This window comes from Penicillium soppii (genome assembly GCF_028829465.1).
Source record: "Penicillium soppii strain IBT 18220 chromosome Unknown utg000010l, whole genome shotgun sequence".
Taxonomy (NCBI): domain Eukaryota; kingdom Fungi; phylum Ascomycota; class Eurotiomycetes; order Eurotiales; family Aspergillaceae; genus Penicillium; species Penicillium soppii.
Genome location: NW_026643240.1, coordinates 2,597,687 through 2,618,654, shown reverse-complemented (window position 1 = coordinate 2,618,654; position 20,968 = coordinate 2,597,687). Strand labels below are relative to the sequence as shown.

General features: G+C 48.0%; 8 protein-coding genes across 8 annotated transcripts; 4 read left to right on the top strand and 4 right to left on the bottom strand.

Annotated features, from left to right (window-relative positions):
• Positions 1-722: 722 nt before the first annotated feature.
• On the bottom strand, positions 723-2,525 carry N7529_011645 (uncharacterized protein; the record flags this gene model as incomplete). The annotated part of the gene is made up of 1 exon (XM_057247171.1): positions 723-2,525. The coding sequence occupies one exon, from the start codon at positions 2,523-2,525 to the stop codon at positions 723-725; it is 1,803 nt and encodes a 600-aa protein (XP_057092520.1).
• An 857-nt stretch (positions 2,526-3,382) lies between these two features.
• Positions 3,383-4,611, bottom strand: N7529_011644 (SEC14 family lipid-binding protein; the record flags this gene model as incomplete). The annotated part of the gene is made up of 4 exons (XM_057247170.1): positions 3,383-3,754; positions 3,808-4,194; positions 4,258-4,399; positions 4,451-4,611. 4 exons carry the CDS (start codon positions 4,609-4,611, stop codon positions 3,383-3,385), a joined length of 1,062 nt encoding a protein of 353 aa, XP_057092519.1.
• A 988-nt stretch (positions 4,612-5,599) lies between these two features.
• N7529_011643 (phosphotransferase family protein) lies at positions 5,600-6,622 on the top strand (the record flags this gene model as incomplete). The annotated part of the gene is made up of 3 exons (XM_057247169.1): positions 5,600-5,940; positions 5,992-6,210; positions 6,298-6,622. The coding sequence occupies 3 exons, from the start codon at positions 5,600-5,602 to the stop codon at positions 6,620-6,622; spliced, it is 885 nt and encodes a 294-aa protein (XP_057092518.1).
• Positions 6,623-8,098: 1,476 nt separating this feature from the next.
• N7529_011642 (uncharacterized protein) lies at positions 8,099-12,484 on the top strand (the record flags this gene model as incomplete). Its single annotated transcript, XM_057247168.1, has 3 exons — positions 8,099-8,371; positions 8,412-10,790; positions 10,850-12,484. The coding sequence occupies 3 exons, from the start codon at positions 8,099-8,101 to the stop codon at positions 12,482-12,484; spliced, it is 4,287 nt and encodes a 1,428-aa protein (XP_057092517.1).
• Positions 12,485-12,719: 235 nt separating this feature from the next.
• On the top strand, positions 12,720-13,934 carry N7529_011641 (putative cell wall organization protein/glutathione transferase (Gto3); the record flags this gene model as incomplete). Its single annotated transcript, XM_057247167.1, has 3 exons — positions 12,720-13,196; positions 13,253-13,717; positions 13,770-13,934. 3 exons carry the CDS (start codon positions 12,720-12,722, stop codon positions 13,932-13,934), a joined length of 1,107 nt encoding a protein of 368 aa, XP_057092516.1.
• A 178-nt stretch (positions 13,935-14,112) lies between these two features.
• N7529_011640 (uncharacterized protein) lies at positions 14,113-15,755 on the bottom strand (the record flags this gene model as incomplete). Its single annotated transcript, XM_057247166.1, has 2 exons — positions 14,113-14,473; positions 14,539-15,755. The coding sequence occupies 2 exons, from the start codon at positions 15,753-15,755 to the stop codon at positions 14,113-14,115; spliced, it is 1,578 nt and encodes a 525-aa protein (XP_057092515.1).
• A 709-nt stretch (positions 15,756-16,464) lies between these two features.
• On the top strand, positions 16,465-19,216 carry N7529_011639 (beta-glucosidase; the record flags this gene model as incomplete). Its single annotated transcript, XM_057247165.1, has 4 exons — positions 16,465-16,585; positions 16,651-17,254; positions 17,315-18,581; positions 18,650-19,216. 4 exons carry the CDS (start codon positions 16,465-16,467, stop codon positions 19,214-19,216), a joined length of 2,559 nt encoding a protein of 852 aa, XP_057092514.1.
• An 85-nt stretch (positions 19,217-19,301) lies between these two features.
• Positions 19,302-20,341, bottom strand: N7529_011638 (fungal specific transcription factor domain-containing protein; the record flags this gene model as incomplete). The annotated part of the gene is made up of 2 exons (XM_057247164.1): positions 19,302-20,145; positions 20,211-20,341. The coding sequence occupies 2 exons, from the start codon at positions 20,339-20,341 to the stop codon at positions 19,302-19,304; spliced, it is 975 nt and encodes a 324-aa protein (XP_057092513.1).
• Positions 20,342-20,968: the final 627 nt, after the last annotated feature.

The following is a 20,968-nucleotide window of genomic DNA, read 5'->3' as shown; positions in this document are numbered from 1 at the left end:
ATATCTGACTGGGTTAATGTGTTGAATTGGTGCCAAGGTCAGGAGGCGGGATCAGGATCATGGGACTGGATTTTGATCGACGGGGACGCCATGGAATACTCGGAGTCGGGGGAAAGGCTTAGGTTTTGAAAGAGTATTGCCCTTTGTTGCGTAGTGAATACAGGGGGCTTGTGCAGCAGAGTGAGTGGTATCCGGGGATGAGAGGGGAGGATGAGTTTGAGATTGAAGAGCTGAGTTAAGATTCTGTTGGTATACTAGCAATTACTACGACGTATGGTCTTGAGAGTTTAGTCTTGGAGCAATGAACACATGAATTGTGGTAGAACAATAAATAGTTAGGCAAAAGGCAGATATCGTACTTTATGAGCATCGCAATGGTGTAGAGTGTTCTACGTGGTATCAGAAATCATTAAGGACAAACAGGATTAATAAGGTATCAGACAGGAAGGTGAAAGGGGAAAAAAAGCGGGTCTTCATTAGACACCCCACATGCAACATTGAGGGAGCGATACAGGACACTGTGGCTCATAACAAGAGAAAGAGGCAAGTAGGCGGGGATTTTTCCGACTTTTGGGAGCATTCCTGCATCTTCTGTAGATTGAGATAATAAACCAGAGCTCATGGTTGCTGCCGCGAGGCGTTCTTCGTTGAAAATTTAGATCGGGTTCATTTTTTTGAGGCATTATTAGCCTTATTCAACATTCCAATCTGAGCAGTCGCATTCAAGGCACAAAGATGTCATCCGTGTATCCAAGAAACTCTCTGCGATCATCGCAAATGCGAGCATACTCCAAGAGAAGACGATATGTGTAGATTTCCATGTCTTCCCTTCGGAGAACCTTTTCGCCCCAGGCCTTGCCAGCAAGAGCAATCTTACGAGCGATATCATCACGCCCACCAAGGAAGTATGCCATGATTCCATACACATCGACGTATGTAGTGTCCATAGGCACGAAGTGTATCCAGGGAATCAATCGTGAGTCGTGCCACTCATTGTAGATAGTAGCTTTGATGGGGAGTGAGGTCGATAGCATGAATCCACGGTACCGGCCGCTAAAAGAATTCCCGTCAAGATCAGGCAGGTACTTGTAGTCGTACATTGCTTTCATTGGCATACCCGGCGCGACTTCAAAGTACGGGTCAAGATAAGGACAGGTCGGGTCTGCCTCATTGTAGGGCGTGCAAACCAGATGGTTGAAGCCCGTGTCGGTGTGTTCTTCGAGAAGCTTTGGCACAAAGCCTTCGCCGTTCAACTTGTAATCGTCGTAGTTTGGAAGCCGGAAGTTAATCCCGTGGCTGTTGTTTTTCTCGGCTTGTCGGACGGAGGTTGCATTCATCATCGACATGAACCGGTGTCTCTGGAAGCCTGTCCAATTTGGCTCCCGGGCACGGCCTCCAGTGGCAGCCCCACGCCACATGAACTTGTTGGTCTTGTCTTCCCAAGCACCGCCGTGTTCATTCTCGCCACCGGAGTAGTGCTCATTTTGTGCCCAGTACATCGCCGGAGGAAGTAGGATCTCGTTGTTCATGGGGAGCTTGGAACCGCCGAACAGTGGAAGCAACTTATGTGAGGTTGATACGGAGATAGGCTCGAGGAAAGTTCCATGCAAAACCTGCATCTCTGGACGCACACAGGGATCCTTAGCCAGAGTGAAGTTCGATACATAGCCATGATAAGACATCCTTTCGAAGTTGTCAAATTCCCAAGGAGGGGTGCCGAAATCAACCTTGGGCAGAGTGGTGGTGCGTGCGGGACTGCCTGGTGGACAGCCGATCTTTGCCATCTGCCAGTATCCTCCTTCGCCAGGAACTGCGAACGCGGGGTCATATGATTCCAGATCCTCGCGATCCCAGTCAGCCAAGGACATATACTCCGAGACGACATGGTTTGCGCTCGGCATAGTGCGACTCGCTTGTTCCTTCTGGATGTACTCGTTGATAGTCTCCCAGGGAACCACCAGCCGAGTCTCATCCATAACGTTGATCGGCATATCCAGGTCGGGAAGTCCATCCTGCAACTTTGCGACCAAGTCGTGCCATGAGTTCATCCAGTCTCTAGGTTCGTCGGTTTTCAAAATCGCAGTCTTGTTCCGGATCACGATTCGGGTGGGAATGCTCTTGGCTTGTCGGCGCAATTCCTTCGGCTCCAAAGCCCAATATGGAATTAGATCGTGGTAGATCTGGTCGAAGAACTCTTCGATGATCAGGGCGTCTTTTTCCTTGGCGAATTCAAACCATTCTGCAAATCCGGGTGGAGGGTGTCGCCCATGGCGCGCTCGGTACCTCTCCGCTGCAGTTGTGAGGTCATGGGATTCCGTTTTCAAGATCTCATGGAAGTCCGTTTCCGCGGTGTTCATCAAAGCGTCAATTGGGTGGCTGGCATTGTAGCCATTGCCCGCATACAAGGTCGTGGTGACGGGAGCATTGCCGTAATAGTCGTTGCTAAAGGTATACCAGATAAGAGCGAAAACAACGAAGACGGGAAAGACGAGGAATCGACCGGCGCGGGAGTTGAAGGTGATCATATTGGGCGTGGTTTCAACTGGCAATCATGGCGCCCCGCAGCTAGTTGAGATGCTTAGTCCAGAACGAATCAAGAAAAAAAAAGCTTCAGGCGATCATGTCTTGAAAACAGGTAGAGAGCTGCAAGAGTCAAGCAAGAATCAAAAAAACAAAAAAAGTTCACAGGAGTCAAACTCCAAGAAGTCTTTCCAAGTTTCCGTCCATGACAATCTAAACCGGATTAGGAAAGATAGATGGCGAAAGCAGCAAAAGTGGAGAAACCTCCGCCCGTGTTCGGTGGAGTCCACGTTGTGTCTCACTTTTGCTTCGTATCCTTATTTTTATTCTTATTTCTCCTGCTCTGCTTATTGGTTATTTATCTCAATTATTCATATATAAATGAGATATATATTGGATATATAATGATCTATCAATCCAAATGGGAAAGGAAATCTCCTAATATTTTAAGAAGTCAATTTCAGTGGAGATAAGAACCTGAGGTCGCTAGCATTTAATCTCCTTCGCCAAGGATCGGTCGGACCTCCCACACCTGAGGTCATGGCTCGTTTACAATACCTACAAATGTAACTTGAAGACTCGGTATTTGGGCTTGCATCTCCTTATCTTCCAATATAAGCCCGTTCTGTTTGATATCGCACGTGGTTTCAGCGTTACTGTACAAGACCCATTGAAGAGGGTTGGACCCTGACGGGTACAACTCCGATAAGGTTTATTGTCGACACCTGAGGCAGACACTGCTATCACATCCTGGTAACCATATTTACTGAGATACATTATACATTTGAATAATTTACCGAAAGTTGAATGACCCAGACTTCCAGTTTTCACTTGGCTTTAACACCCTGCTACCCTTCTCGAATCATTGCCCATCACTATCCACGGTTGCAATCCTGTCGCTTCTCTCCGAGCCGGCCTCGCTGCCCACAGCCAATGCAGTTCTGCTGCCATCCAACTCCTCGATCCACTTGATAGGACCTGGAGGGAGAGACTTCGTCGATTCATTGAGCCCCAAATACTGTTTAATTTCGCTCTCAAGGTCTGGTAACTGTCCATGGGTGAATGAAAGCCCTCCTCCAAATCGGACTGGGATGTTGGCATCATCGATATGCTCCCTGAGCATAGGCAAGACTTCCGAGCGAAGCAGTATTGTGAGCTTCTCTGCCGTAGCAGGATCTACATGGCTTTTCAAAAATTTCCAAATCGTCGTGAAATACGATGGGGCATTGCACACCTTCAGAATTGAAAGTCAGCATGAGAAGTTGAGCCCGAGGCATTTTGACCCACAAAAAGCTTGTCGATGGTTTCTGGATAACAGGTCGATAATAACCAAGTAATCTCCTGGGCGAACGTTCTCACGCTCCATCCTTGTTTGATTCCCAAGTTTGACGCGTCCACTATAAATATGGAGGAGGTAACCGGAGATGATGGATCTGCCCTATCCTTCATCATTGAACAAAGTGGATGAATAAATCGGATCACACTATCGTAATACACCGAGGCGAGTTGTAGCATGTCAGGCTTGGGCGCTTTCCGTTCAGACAGGGAATATCTCCATGAGGCATTGCCGCGTGACTTTTCCCACCGAGAGAGCGCATCTTGGTTGAGATAATCAGCATCGTAGAAAAAAATGGGCAGTCCTTTTTTGTCTCTGCGACCCGTCCAATGGGGATACTGATTGTACACATATTTATGTTAGGAAGATTCTCATTCCAACAAAAAAAGGTGTCGACCCACAATTTGACGAGCTTGCTCATAATCAGCGATTTCAATCAGATCGTAAAGCCTGATGATGTGTTTGTCTTCACGAAACTTCTGTCCCTCCTGGAACTGCTTCACCGCCCCATCGGGATCGAAGCGGCGTGCGGTTAGAAAACGTCTGGCACGGTTAGCAATAGAATGACAGAGCTCTCATTCTTCAAATCCATACAAAAGAGTAGACGGATCAGATAATCCGTCGCATATGTCTCGACTTTCCAAACTCTCGTGCCGGTTCAAAAGGCCTTTCTCCGCGCAGGCAGCGTTGAATGCTTTGAACGATTCCTGATGTCCAGGCAGTGTGACAATTTGGGCACTCTGATCAACCGCCATAACATGCATGAATCTGCTGATGTTTTTTTCTTTTCACCCTATTGTAAGATGATGGTTCCGTGAAAATAGATAGTGAGTGAGATTAAGTTGATGTGACCTAATTAGGTGGCTATATCACAATATCTGCAAGGTGACGAGGACGCATGTGCATACTGCGATCTTCAACCAAACTGGCCATTCCATTCCATCTAAACTCAGTTGCTACATGTATTATATCACTAGCTCGTATCAAAGATCTTCCGCCGCAAGGATATGACGGTATATTTAGCCAATAGCTGTCTTACCATGAACAATGGGAAGGTAAGACGGCTATATACCGGTTGAAAGGGAACTGTGGCTCGACTCCAATGCTACAGACAAATCTGGCCACAACCAGATTTGGCTATGACCTTTTTACCTAGTGGTTAAATGTGGCTTATGTAATAGTATAGGGGGTAGCAACCCTATAACCCGTTGTGGAATTACACCGGTGCCCAATCTTCATCACGTGAGCTGACCAGGGTTTCTTTCTTATACAGCTGCTACCTTATCGCCCCACGTCTATGCTTCCACCTTCCGATTCGCGAGCTCGTCGACGTCCATATTCACACGATCGGAAGCGACGGACACGTCAATTCCTTATTCCTAAAGCTACAAGATGCTGTTGACAGATCTGCCTGCCGATAGATTGCGCACATCTAAGACTGTCGGTCGAGCGGTACTCTCGAGCCGGTATTGCTCCTAGGCCCTCGCCCGACCTAGCTCGGAGAGAACTCGCTACCGACGGGCCAAAAGTTTCGGACCAAGCATTGTGCACTTAGCTGCCCTAAAGAGAGGCTATTGATATCAGTCTCTTTGATCCATTATCATCTGCTATCTTTGGAGCGCTAGCCTACGCCTAGGAGTAGTCTAGCAGACAGTCCCTGCGCTCACTGCGAATTTACGTCGAGCTCAAAAATAACTCTTAACAAAAGCCCACACCTTTTATTTGACAATATACATCTTCGATATGATAGATTCCCTCCTAGTTAGAAGTGCTGCCTGGACAAACGGGGAAGAGTACAAGGACGAGTATTCCGAGCGCATCAATCAGATTTCTGATCTCATCAACAAAGAGGGCCTGGTTGATTTCGCGTCATCGCTTCGGGATAATCAGCCATGTACTCTTTCTGACAAACTTTCTGTCGGGAACTTCAATTTTGTGCTCAAAATCGAGTTCACCGACGGTGTTGAATGGGTTGCAAGGCTGCGAATGCCTCCGATGCCGGAATCTTCTTCTACTTTAGTGAATGAAAAGAGGAAGGCTTTACGAGAGATGAAGTCCGAGCTCGCGACTATGGAGTTTGTGCGGTAAGTCCTCGAACCGCCGGTACAATATCGTTATACCAAGCCCGTCTATAGCCAGAAGACAGATATTCCGATACCTAGAGTGTATGCTTATAAGCTCGATGAGAACAATGCCGTGGGATGTCCTTTTTCTATTATGGAGTATATCCATGGTAATACTGCTGAGGAAATGTCTCAATTATATCCCGGCGACCATGAAGGTATCCTAGCAGAGTTTGAGGAAAACTTCTGGCACCAACTCGCCCAATCAATGATTCGTCTCGCCTCAGTCCGGTTACCTTAAATTGGTTCTATTACCCACGATGAATCCGGGTCTTTCGTTGTGGGACCGCTTTTTGAAACAGATTCTGGGCCATATAGTTCTGCCACTGAGTTCTACGCAAATTACCCTCTGGCGCTAAGCAAAAGCCTCGGAGAAAGGTCAGTCGGTGGTCAAATAGGACTAGTGCAAGAATTCCGAGCTATCGCTCAATCCTTTGGAGCACAGGGTTCTCAAAATGGATTTGGTCTTGCTCACTACGATCTTAATGCGAATAATATTCTAGTGGATCGGTCATTTAACATTCTCGCTATCATTGATTGGGACTCTGTTATAGCATTCCCCGATGCTGCCCTCTACCGCGTCCCCTTTTTGCTGGGTATGGACTGCCCTGTCCCTGGGGTTATAGAAACACCCCCCCCGTAATCAAACGACTCCAGCTCTGTCAACAGTTTACTGCAGTCGTTGAAGCTGTCGGACGTGAGAAGGACGACCATGAACGTCCAATTTTTACGAAAGAGGGTTTCTTCTCTAAGGAGGCGGTGGCGTTCCGCTTGCTTCTTGCTGTTAAAATGAGTCAGGACTGGGTCAACGATGAATGGATGCAAGGTTTGCGATGGTTACGCGAGCATAGTGAGGCAGATGTTGCACAGTTTTATCTGGCACATTGAAAGGCAATTTTCTATATATAGGAGTGAGGGCAAGAGTAATTGCAGATTCAATGGTCATATTGATGATGCCAGTGCTTTTCCAATGGGACAATGGGGGTAAATTAGTGAGGGGAGGTGGCACATGAGCCGGGCTAGCGTAGTGCATTTTATTGAGGTCAATTCGTGGGACTGCTCACCCCGACGCTCAGGTTCTGCTCAGTGAGCGAATCAGGGTACTCAAAGAGCAGATCAGAGCGCTTATGTAATGCTTAGAGGCGTGCTCAGTTCTACTCTGAGCAAAAAGCGGGCGAGGTCTGAGCACTAAAACGGAAAGGGAAAGCCAAGAAGTGGCAGAGGAAATCAAATACGTAGGAGAAAAGTTGATCTTAAATAACCTTCTATCCCCCATACTATCGAATGAATTCTTTGGGAATAAAATAACTGGACAGCCATGGAGAATTCAGTCGCCTTTGATAATTATTGAACCTTTATGCCTGAAGAAGTAGGCCAAAAGTTCAACCTCGCTCGGGTCCAGGAACCGTCGCTGATTGGTCGATGTCGCGCATTCCAATATTGTCATAAACGCAGTCGAGCACGCTTCGGAAGTCCCGATGTGCCTTTGATCTAGCAGAATAGCCGCAGAGTTGCAGATTTGCTGTGCGCATTCAATCTCGATTTATCGGTCATCCTCCAACTGCCGTTCCGGGCTGACCTCACTAGCGCCGAATCCGTGGAACCAATGGATGACAGAGGGTTGGTGGGTGCCTCGTATAGCTTCTGCAGGATGCCAATTCAGGGGTAGCGTCGGTAGAGGGGCCGAGCGTTTCCTGTCAGTATTGTCTTTATGTTCGTGGTGCTATCTAGGCGCAGGCGTTGGATGGGATAGCTTCGTCAAAAGGATGCCTGGGGTTTTGTTGTTTCGAAAGGCTATAAACAGACTAATTTACGCCCCTGATTGGCTACAATACCATTTTCCCTGAGCCCCTCATTGTTCAGGACAGAGCGGCTTACTGAGTGAGATCAGAGATGTGTGGCGCCCTAACGTCGCCAATTGGCTTGCAGCAGCCGGACCCCTCTCTGTGCAAACTCCAGCTGCTATGCCGCAGGGCAGGGTTTTCAGCTGCCCAAAAATAAATCCCCAGACAGTAAGCTCGACAGTTTTTTTGTTTTATCAACTCTCATCCGCCGAGCTTATAGCGGGGGACATTTCGCGCTTGTTTTGAACCAAAAGGAAAAATCGCCATATGATTCAATGGCTGCTGTTCAAGCCGAAGATGACTACAATCTGCAGGATGCATGGGACAGAGTTTGCATGACATTTGCGCAAACAACGAAAGTCGATCTCACTACAGCGCCAAAATACTCCGTCGACGAAGTCCTGGAGCAAATCCGGGCGAAACAAGATGAAGATGACGAAAAAAACAACAAGTACAAGACAGCGAAAGATGTGATTGGGAAGACCTTAAACTTTGTAATGGTCTTGGGTGGGATCGCCGCCCAGGGTGCGAGCATGGCAAGCATCCATGTCACCCTCTAGACTGCCCTCGCTAATGACAACTATCTAGGTTTTTGCGCCTGCCGGGCTTTGTTTCAATGCGATTTCATATCTCATTAGTACTGGTGCTAAATACAAGCGTATTTTCAGCAGCTTGACAGAGTTATTCCGACGGGTGTCTGATGTGCTAGAGCGCTGCAAAATCTATCTGCGTTTGCCTGCTAATGCCATCGACGTATCTCTGCGCAGAATTATCAATGATGAACTTGTCTGTTTTGTTGACATCTGTGCATTGTCAATCAAGGTGCTTAAAGGCCACAAGGTCTTTACCGCGCTCAAAGTCTTTGCGTTCGATAGCGATGAAGGCGTCAGTGGCCAATTAGCCCGGCTGGCTGAGTTGGTGGAACGTGAGTCCCAAATGCGAGCAACTCTCGGGTTTGAGTCACAAAAGACGACTGAAAAGGGCGTCATCGAAAACAGGGAGGGTACCCGGAAGATCAATGCCACGGTGGATAAACTGCTCAATTTCGAAAAGAAGAAAGATGCAGATAATGTTACAAAGAGGCTATTGGACGGCATTGATTCAAACCTCGACACCGCTAGCGAGGTTTTCAAGACAGTGCAAACCAATTACAGGCGTCTCTTGAATGACCAAGTTCAGGGAAGCGGCAAATGGCTCCGAAGTAACCCCATGTTCACACAGTGGCTATCCCCTGAACACTCTTCGTTGTCGGTCTTGGGAATCTCCGGAGGTGAAGGGTATGGAAAATCGTTCCTTTTCGCGAGCATGATCCAACACTTGCAAGAGCGTCACTCTCAACCAGTAGATGATGACATGACCTGCATATCTACTGCCTACTACATCTTCGACCAAGAGAAGAAGATGTCGTTGATCCAAGCCTTGAAAGTTCTCGCGTGGCAGGTCGCCAACAAAGACATCGTTTATCGCAAGGACATCAGCTCTGCTAAGACAGAAGGGATCAACCAGGTCAGAAGTATTTGGAATATTCTTTTTGCCAAGTCCTACAAAAGCGACTCTACCTTCTTTTTTCTATTGGATGGTGTTGACCAGGTAAACAATAATCAACTGAAAGAATTTGTTCACCTCTTGGCAGAGCTGCATGGTTCGTCTGTATCCTGGCCTCGATTCAAGCTCCGTATTTTGCTGTCTGGTCGGGATGAGACAATTGCAAAAATAAAAGGGCATATGGGTGATGGGCTATCGGTGATAGATGTGGCCTCTCAAAATGGCGAGGACATGCAATCTTTTATTATCGATCGAATGAACAAAATGGAAATTATGGGTGGTACTTCCGATCAAGTGCTTTCCCTGCGCCGTGAGATCTTGGAAAATCTCACAACTCAGACTCACGGTGATTTCGTCAATGTCGGTCTCCTGTTGCATGAGATCAGCGGGAAGCAACGACCTGGCGAGATCAGAGACATTTTGACTCGCTCGGGTGGCAAAAGGTCCGACACCATTGTGCGAAAGATGGAACAGCTGAACGAGACGCTTAGCGATGACGATATATCTGACCTCAATATTCTGCTCACATGGGTGGTGTTTGCCGCCCAAGAACTGTCACTAGATGAGTTGGAAGCAGTTCTCTTCCTTAAGACTGGCGAATCATCTCTTCGACCTCTTGCAGAGAAGATCACAGACCAATATTCCTCAATTTTTAAGATTAAGGGTGAACCACACCCCACAACGAAGATTATCCCGCCCATCTCTCGGGTCACGCTGGTCTCCGACTCTATAGAGCAGTTTTTGCGTACCAAGAGTGACTCTGATGCCGCCGAAGACCCGCAAGAGCTAAACCTAACTGGCGACGTCAACGAAGTCGAGGTTAGAATCGTCCGCCGATTTTTGGAATCGGTTTGTGACCCCAAATTGTTCAACAAATTTGGCTTCGATGAATTCTTCCAACGAAAGCTGAAAGGAAAGACCGCCCGGGTTGGGGTGGATGTCGAAACTGCACATCTCAGAATTCTGACAACGTGTCTAGAAGTAGTTCGTTCACCGGACAGAAAAGATTTTGCTGCCCTTAGCCGCTATGCCTCCATTTGTTTCCCGCTGCATCTCAATGAGACAGACCCTTCATTGACACAGCCGCAACATAAAACGGCACTTGGGCCACAGCTGGTCAGTCTGTTTACGGATGAGAAAATAATGGAAGGATGGTGGACATCGAGCAATCCTTGGCCACGGTTCGGTTGGATATACGATGATGAATACGCTGAGGTTGCGTTGAAGTGGCTACAAGACTCCGCGGTAACCAAAAACCTCTCCGACGAGCAAAGTAAGTGGGTAAAGAGCTTAAGCTCCAAGTCCGAGCCCGATGCAGATATCCTTGAGCATATCGCAAAATATATAGCCCGTTGTTGGCTGCAATTGGGTGCCTATGATATTGCTGAAACATTTGCTGCGGTCTATGGATATATCACTAAGGTATGGTTTATACGGTTATGTAGGTGCGGAGAAGCAAAGTCATCTAACTAGTCATGCAGATCGAAAATCGCAAAAACCCTGAGATCAAAAGATTCACAAAAGACCCTGAGCCCGAGGACATTGACGCTTCCCAAATCCTGGATGCTGCAGAATGGGCACGGAAGCAGCTTGGGCTAGATAGCTTTGGTTATGAGGAGAATCGCAACTTGGCGCGGACACTGAGAGAGTATGCCAAGCACCAGGAAGCCATCGAACGTTTCAAACTCGCCTCTTCGCTTGAAAAATACAACTGGTTCTCACAATGGGGCCTTGCAACCTCTTATGCCAACCAGAAAGAGTATAGTCTCGCGATTGAAACCTTGGAGGATGCGATCAATACAGTCAGCAGCGGTGATGTGACAGATGATAAGGATACCCTACCAGAGATGAGACGAGATCTAGCCAATTTTAATCAGAAAGGTGGAAACATCTCGCAAGCGTACGCAATATATGAAAAGATTCTGCACGAGAACCCCGACGACTACGATACGGCTCTGGATATCATGTTGATGTTCCACGAAGACAAGAACTACAAGGGTCTTCTTGAATTTTTGGACTCGCTTAAGAACTCCATCGATGAAAGTACAAAGCTCGACCGCCGCACCACGGCATTCCATGCGCACTACGCCAATGACGATTATCATAAGGCGATGTTTGCGTTGGGTACTGACGGTAAAGTATTTGATATTATTCAAGAAAGCTACAAGTTGGCCATTACGGCTGCCGAGGAGCGTCTTGCTGAGGGAAGGAAGCAGGGAAATATCGACGAGGAGCTCTTTGCCGGAGCTTGTCTGGCACTACTCATGCACAATCTCGCGCTTCTCTGTTACCAGGAAAGTGATGACAACCCCGAGCGAAGGACATCTGCGATCGACCACTGGGTGCGCGTTTTAGATATCCAGGAAACAACCCAGGAATCCTATCTTGCAATAATGAAAGCACATGTTCGCACGAAGCTAGCGAATGTTTGTTTCAAGGAAGCACGCCGTGACGCGTCCACTTCAGCTTCTTACTTGGAGAAACTGGAAGAGTTGGCTGCATTTAATGACACTGAAGGCCACAGCGCATGGCGATCTGGCACTCACTCAATGGAGCTTCTAGCAAGGTTCCACGCGCTGCAGGGGGACGAGACAAAGGCGAAAGAAGTTCTTCGCACCCATGTCAAGCGCAGTATCGATATCCTTTCAGATGACGATCCGCTCAATGACTGGCAGGGATATCAAGGGTTGGCGAGATTCTTCATGTTTGCCGGACAGGATGCCGATTGTCTCGCCGCTTGGTCATTGATCGTTCCATTTGCCGATGCAGAGAAAAAATCAGATTCGTCACAACTCGGTGAATCTCAACAGTTGAAAGGGCCCTTGTTCGATATATGCGATGGGGCCTGCGGTACTGAATGGACATATGCGGATGATATTTACGTCTGCAGAGAGTGCGACTATGTGGAATTTGACCTTGACTGTTTGAACAAGCTGCGAGAGGGATCTCTTGATAATCAAGTCTGTGGCAAGGACCACCAGATGCTCCATGTCCCAGCTTATGACTTGGCACGCCACCAGGAAATCGGTGAGGGCAATGTGCGGGTTGGAGAAGAAATCATTGCAGTTATCGACTGGCTTCAGCGCATTAAAGAACAATGGGGGATCGGAACATGAATTCAGAGCAAGTCATCCCATCGGGAAATATGGAAATAATTGTGTCGCGTTCGTGTCCTGCTTGAAATTTGAAAAGCATAGCAAACACTTGCCTGGAAGTCAAAGATGCAACAATTTGTTAAATGTAATGGTTCCTTGAAATCTTCTAAAAATCAATATCAATTTCGACGCAAATGAGTCCCGGGATGGTGAGCGGAACAGTTCCGCACAAGTTTATCGATCATCTCACAACAGCATGCCCCGCCGGGTTGGACAACTTGACACTGCTGAGATCATCTTTAGCAACCCGGTTGTTCGCTTATATCCAAACACTACCATGACAACTCAAACCTCAATCCACGAGCCCGCAACGGCTGACGGCTGGCATGGCGTCATCCCGAGTCAGGAGTTCCCCGCCGAGAAAGGCCGGTATCACCTCTATATCGGCCTGTTTTGCCCATTCGCCCACCGCGCGAATTTCGTGCGTCATCTGAAAGGCTTGAAAGACTTTATCGATATCAGCATTGTCAAGCCATACCCCAAGGGTGACACCAAAGGCTGGCCAGGATGGCGCTTCCCAACCTCCGACGATGAGTACCCTGGTGCGACAGTCGATCACCTGTTTGGCGAAGACTATTTGCACAAAGTCTATTTCCGCGCCGATCCGGATTATAAGGGGCGGTATTCGGTGCCGCTATTGTGGGATAAGAAGACCGGCACGGCGGTTTGTAATGTATATCATCTGGCTACTTTGAGCGAGTGTACGTACTTATTGGGTATTGTGATTAGGAAAGTGCTGAACTTCTCCGATGGCTCCCCACGGCATTTAATGAGTTGCTACCGCCATCGCTTGCTACAATTGATCTCTACCCGTTGCACCTGCGAGAAAAGATCGATGCACTCACCCCTTGGATCCAATCTGATGTCAACATGGGAGTATACAAAGCAGGCTTTGCATCCTCGCAGGAAAATTACGATAAAAACGTCATTCCTGTCTTTGGGGCGCTGAACAAACTCGAAAAACTGATTGCAAAGAATGGAGGCCCATATGTGCTCGGCAGGGATTTGACTGAGCTGGATATTCGGCTGTATGCGACAATAATACGTTTTGACACGGTTTATGTGCAGCATTTCAAGTGCAATCTGGGCACTATTCGACATGATTATCCAGTTTTGAATAACTGGCTGAAGGGGATGTATTGGAATGTTGAAGCAGCGAGGGACTCAACAAATTTTCTGCATATCAAAGAAAATGTATGTTAGACTGTTCTTTTGGTGATAAATGGTACCGACTAACTTGATACAGTATACAAAGAGTCATGTGGATATCAATCCAAAATCAATCACTCCTATGGGTCCTTTCCCTGATGTTGAAGGAGGATTTGAACCTGATTGGAGTAAACTGGTTGCTGGCGAGGTCAAGCATTCAGCTGTTTTAAATTATGAAGCGACGATTCCTGATCCGGAGTGATGCAATTTGACCCCAAACGTGGTTTAAGGAGAAATATCACGTTCCATATCAATTCATTCGCAGCTTTGGGGTAGTCGTTTTGCTTGCTATGAAATTAAATTGAATGACCAGCGCCGCCTAGCAAAGTATCTATATATGTGACTAAATATTCATATCATACGCAGCGTGCAGTTTTCACTCAAGCTAGTTCGGTATGAACAGTCGATGAGCCAGACTTTGAATCATCGCAGATATTCAGAGGAAGTTTATGGTCTGCACGGCTTCCTGCTAAGGCATCGGGGCCGTCAAAGATCACGGCAATTTGCTCCAGGGAGTAGCCCTTGGTTTCGGGGTAGAAGAAGTATGCTGTCACACCGAAGATCATCAGAACAACAATAAACACAATATAATACCTCCAGGCTATCGCTTCCAATGCAATAGGATTAACGAATGTGTTGAAGAACATGCCAACAATGGTGGAGACCCAGGTGACGGTGAGACCCCGGGATCTGAGGCGGTAGGGCCAGATTTCGCAGGGATAGGAGGTGAGGAAGGGAGTTCTGGTAAAGAATAGGCTTGATTAGCAACTTTATAAAAACCGGGTGACACAAGAGAGAAAACTCACAGAGCGACACAGTATCCTGCAAAGAAAATAAAAAGAAATGGAATGACAGCACCGCCAGTTGCAGTATCCCCTGTCATCGCGAAAGACCCCGATAGAGCTGTGACAAGCACATAACTCAAAAACATAATTACAGCGGAGGCCATGAAGAGAGGGCGGCGTCCCAGGCGATCAATCAAAAAGGCCCCAAGTGCAGCGAACACTAGGTCCCACATCTGTAGGCAAGCCGAAATAAGAGTCTGGTCTCGAACCTTTGTTACTCCGACGGATGTCAGGATAAGGGACAAATAGTATGAGATGACACCATTGCCAGCCCACTGGGCAAAGATACCCAGACTGATAGAGATCATCAAACGACGACGGTTTCCAGGAGTCTTGACCATCTCCGCGTAGGAACCGTTACTACTCGCCTCCTTCTCTGCCCTAATGGTGTGGAGTATCTCTTGGAATTGATAGTTGACCAAGGCGGAAGAAGCATCGCCCGCGGCATGGTATTTGATAAGAATTGCACGGGCCTCTTCTTCTCGATCGACTGAAACCAGCCACCGTGGACTCTCCGGGGCAAAGATGAATCCTGGCAACGCGAGAAGCGGCACCAGCGCCTGAAGCACTGATGGAAGCCGCCAGGACCATTCAGAGGGGTATGTCCGTGAAGCAAACACCACCCAAGCAGCGACTGTTCCGCCCACGTACCAGCCAGACATGAAAAGGGAATTGAGTATTCCGCGGTGAGTTGGGTAGGCAATTTCGTTGATCAAGAGGGGGACAGCATTTCCAAACAGGGCAGAGGCAAATCCCAGGAAGAGGCGGGCTAGTAAGAATGCCTTGTCGTTTGGGGCACCTGCTTGGAGGGCACTGCCGAGAATCAGGAAAATGTACCCAATGTAGACTCCTGGCTTGCGGCCGTAGCGATTAGCAATCCAAGAGGCTGTTGGGTATCCAACACCACATCCGAGCCAGTAGATTGCGTTGATCCATCCGAGCCAAGCACCAGCTGGATGGTCCATGAAATTTTTCCATTGATCCAGAGCTTCAAGGCCGTTCATCAAGGATCCATCATAGCCGTTCGCTGATGAGTATAACACCAAAGAAAGGATGATCAGGTTTAGACGCAAAAGGTGTGGCTTTTTCCACCAAGGGATGCCATCCGATGGGACAACAGCAGTCAATACTTCGGCTGGCGCAAGGCTCTCAGGGGTCTCTGTAAGATTGGCACCCATAGTGTGAACGGGGCAGGATGTTTTTGCAAAATGGAGAAGACTTGGAGACTAAAAGACTCGGAAGATAGTAGGGTTTTATGAGCCTTTTATCGAACGAGGCCGAAGACTTCAAGTGCCGCTATTTCCCGATGGTCCCATTTTCACAGGTCAGGTTGTTGGTGTTCACTTTTTCGTGGCGCCTGGTCAATGATTCCTAAACCGCGCTGGTTTGAAGGCAAATGAAGGCGATGAAGAGTATGTTGACCAATCAGTTGCATGAGCATTCACCATGGTCCGATGTTTCACATCCCCGCTCACATCGTCATGCGACTACACAAAGCCTCAACTGCAATTGCGGGATGAATTTTGTGGAGGAATAATGGGGAACGCCGGGGTCGGCATCGAGTCCGTTGCCCTACGGGCCAATCCCGTCGAGACTCCGAAGAGCCGAGCTCCATTTTTTTTCGCGGAGAAACGGAGAAAAGGAGAAATGATTAAAGTCCGCACTCAGGGGGCGACCAATCAATGTCCTCAATGTCAACGACATCGGCCCGCTATTCTTCGATATACACCCCGAGAGTTCGCTGAGGTGCTTCGTGACGCACAAGAAAAGCAAAGAGAAAAATGGGTACTCATTTGCGGGTATCGGATCCTGAGATACATAGGTAACCTTCCCTTGCCTGCATTTCAAAGATTTTTCTTGCTTGCTTCCACAAGATTAGCAGACAATATGCCGTTTGTCGATAGTGCGACCAATGATGTGGATAAATCCTTCGTGCAAATCGCGAATGCAGATATCGAAGTGATTCTCAAACAGCTCACACAAGATGAAAAGGTTGCTCTGTTAACAGGTACGTGTCGGGACCTATTGGCGTCCACAAACTCAAGGATAACGCTGATCATTTTCCGCGCACAGGCGATGATTTTTGGCATACCGTCCCCATACGTCGACTTGGGATTCCCTCCATTCGATTATCTGATGGCCCCAATGGAGTGCGAGGAACGCGGTTTTTCAGCAGCGTTCCAGCTGCATGCTTGCCCTGCGGGACCGCGATCGGCGCAACATTTGATCGAGATCTCGCTGTCGAGATCGGACACATTCTCGCCGCAGAGGCCAAGGCCAAAGGTGTGCATGTTGTACTTGGGCCAACGATAAATATTGCGCGAGGCCCACTGGGAGGAAGAGGCTTCGAGTCGTACTCTGAAGACCCAGTCTTGTCGGGTGTTCTCGCGGGGCATTATTGCAGGGGACTGAAAGAGAGAAATATCAGCGCGACTCTCAAGCACTTCGTCTGCAATGATCAAGAGCATGAGCGTATGGCTGTCAGTTCGATCGTTACTGATCGGGCGCTCAGGGAAATATATCTGCTCCCATTTCAGATTGCCATCGCCCTTGGGAGTCCGGACGCTATAATGACAGCGTACAATAAAGTGAATGGTGTACATGCGGCGGAAAACAAGACCTTGCTGCAGATTCCGCGCGAGGAATGGGGCTGGGATGGACTGGTGATGAGTGACTGGTAACAATCCATTTTCCAAAAGATCCGAAATCAGGGTACTAATCCAGGTTATGCTTTTAGGTTCGGAACGTACAGCACTTCCGATGCTGTGGTGGCGGGGTTAGATCTCGAGATGCCAGGCCCTCCAAGATGGCGCGGCGCCGCCTTGTCCCACGCGATAACATCCAACAAAATCCCTCTTGCCGCATTGAACGACCGAGTCAGGGCAGTTCTGAAACTTGTTCAGAAGGCGAGTAAATCGGGAGTCCCCGAGCGAGCACCGGAGACCCAGCTGAATCGATCCGAAGACCGCGCGCTGTTGAGAAGAATCGCGTCGGAGGCAATTGTACTTCTGAAGAACGATGATGACATTCTCCCATTGAACAAGAACAAGAAAGTCGCAGTTATTGGACCTAATGCGAAGATTGCCACATATTGTGGAGGTGGCAGCGCAGCTCTGAACCCATATTATGTCGTGACGCCCTTTGATGGTATCTCAGCTTCGGCTCTCGGTGGTGTGGAGTTCGCACAGGGTATCTATGGCCACCAGATGTTGCCACTGCTTGGCAAGCGTCTTCGTACTCAAAATGATCTCGCTGGGTTTAAATTGAACATTTTCAATGATCCACCAACGATGGCGACCAGGAAGCCTTTGGATCAACGACACGAGACTGATTCGATGATCATTTTCATGGACTATGATCATCCAGATTTGCAAAAAATTTGGTATGCTGATGCAGAGGGATACTTTATTCCCGAAGAGTCCGGAACCTACGATTTCGGTCTTACTGTCCACGGCACAGCAAAGCTATTCGTTGATGGCAACCTTCTCATCAACAATGCCGATGTACAAAGACCAGGGACCAGCTTCTTCGGTAGTGGAACATTGGAAGAGACTTCATCCTTGGAACTAGAGGCTGGCAGAAGGTACAAGGTCCACGTGCAATGGGGTTGTGGCAAGACCACCACATTCCGAGTCCCCGGTGTGGTTGATTTCGGCCACGGTGGATTCCGATTTGGGGCTTGCAAACGCCTCTCACCTCAAGACGGTATCGCGGAAGCCGTCAAGGTGGCATCTGAAGTCGACCAGGTGATCCTGGTTGCGGGACTGAGCGCTGAATGGGAATCGGAGGGTGAAGACAGATCACACATGAGCTTGCCGCCCCATACGGATGAGTTGATTTCGCAAGTCTTAGATGCCAATCCCAACACAGCTATTGTCATCCAAAGCGGCACTCCAGTGGAGATGCCTTGGATCCAAAAAGCGAAGGCTATTCTGCACGCATGGTATGGGGGCAATGAGACAGGCAATGGTATTGCTGATGTCGTTTTCGGTGATGTCAACCCAGTAAGTATACATGCATGCCCATCACTTATGCCAAACGTTGAAACTAATAATCATGTGTTCTGTACCAGTCTGGCAAACTTCCTCTCACATTCCCTCGGCATCTCAAGGACAATCCCACATTTTTTAACTACCGGTCTGAGGGTGGCCGAGTTCTGTATGGAGAGGATGTCTATGTGGGATATCGATACTACGATGGGCTGGAAATCAACACATTGTTTCCCTTCGGCCATGGGCTGTCCTACACTACTTTCAGGCTTTCAAATCTGGAGCTTATCAGGGGCTTGGACGGCCTCCTGCAAATAAAGTGCAAGATTCAAAACACAGGATCAAGACTCGGTGCAGAGGTACTTCAAGTATATGTGGCTCCTATTTCCCCGCCTATCAAACGACCAGTCAAGGAACTCAAGGAATTCCACAAGTGTTTGCTTCACCCACTTTCGGAAGAAGACGTCAGCATTCCGCTGGATCTCATCCGAGCAACAAGTTTCTGGGATGAGAAGAGCGGGAGCTGGTGCAGTCACAGTGGGGAATACAAGATAATGGTTGGAACAAGCAGTCGTGGGGACTTCTTAGAGAGTTCCGTGGATCTGAAAGAGACTGTGTTTTGGTCTGGGAATTGGAATGTTCCGAAATGAACATTTTGTGGAGTATATCGCCGTTATAGCTTCTTCATTGAATTCAACATATTTGTAGAAAAAAAAACTTATTTTATCATTGTACTCAATTATGAATGCGATCTGTGTCAACCCATGTCTGTAAATGCATGGTGTTCATGCTTTCACTACTGTCCAGTCGGGAGAGCACATCAGTGGAAAGCTGAATATATTCGGCCGCCTGTTTTGATATTGGATCATCAGGGTGGAATGGACAGGCCAGAAGACTCGCCGCGATATCGCGCACTTTGTTAGCTAGATGCAAACCATTCGCCTCCAGGCTTATACGCGGAAAGTTGAACAAAATGAAAAACATTTGACGGCAAAGCTTTTCTCTCTCTATCCAGAGCAATCGTTGATCCAACGCCGTGGACGGCTGATCTAGACTCGTCACCGAAGGCTGGCTACGTTGATGAGACTGCGCAGCTTCCAACTGATCCAAGATGAGACTCTGCAGCCACAGATGAGTGACATGCAAGTTTGCTCGTAGTGATGCCATTTGCGATCCAATTATTTTTGCCTTTTCATCAGTCGCATTCGTATTGAAGTTTTCTCCGGTAGACTCCCATGGTAGGAGGAACGGGGGAATGTCGGTGAGCAGATTCTGGAGGCAATTCAGGCGCTCTTGGAAGTACGACACCTGGGCCCGTTGGTCCTTGGATCTAACGCAGGGGCACAAATCCTCTTGAGTTGGACAGGGGCTTCTGATAGCAGCCCAAAACACGCGTGAGTGGAAAATGAACCCTGTTACTAAGCATGGCTGGGTACTGGCGTCGGTAACCACTTCGTATTCGGAAATAAATTCATCATCTACTCCGAGTGGCATGAGATCCTCTGGGTTGATGGAATGGAGCAAAGCAGGATCCAAGTAAGTGAGTCGCTCACCGAGCAAATTCTGCAGATGTGCATGGCTAGAAAAGAAATAATACTGTTCAGTTCACGAAGCAGAATATTTAAGACATTCGGTCATACTCACACAAAACTATAAAATATCAACCAGAACCCCTTTTTCCGTAGTTGGGTCTCAATACAGTTAAGACCCTCGTAATCGGAAATCCGGTGAAGGTTTAGGAGACGGGCAAGCTGCATCGCTTCAACACTCAACATGCGAGACCAATTATGATCTCCAAGTTGCAAGAAAGCCGCAAAGAAGAGGTAAGAGACTGCAAACTTCTGAAAATTGAGCTCGTCGAAATAAGAGGATATTCTTAATCCTATTACTTTTTGATAACAAAAGTGAATGAACTCCTTGCGCGAAGAAAACTTTAATGGGCGTGAATCGGATTGATAGGCTTGGAATCTGCTCGTCATGGTGGCCACGACCAACGCAGCTATGGATATACTGAGTGCAAGGAACCCATCATCCTCGCGATCTTGATCTTCCTCAAGGGCCTTGCGAAATGAGGGACGGTGTACGATTGGAACCATTGGGTAGACATAATCGAGATAGTCTTGCATAATCCTTTTGAAAAGGACTCGATCACATAGATCATCAGTCCTATGTGGAGTCATTGGAAAGTGAGTTCTTTCTCGTTGTATCGCTGCAGGTGATCTTCTAAATAACCATGATTAGGAGATGGCCCTAGTATTTCAACACTCCAGTAATGCACCATACCGCCGTTTAGGTCCTCTAGTTTTCGAGGGGGATACAAAGGTGCACGACAGGTTTAAATGCTCGCAACGTGCGCATCGCGACAAGATGGTTCGCTCGGCGCGTTGGAGCTTGCATTTGAC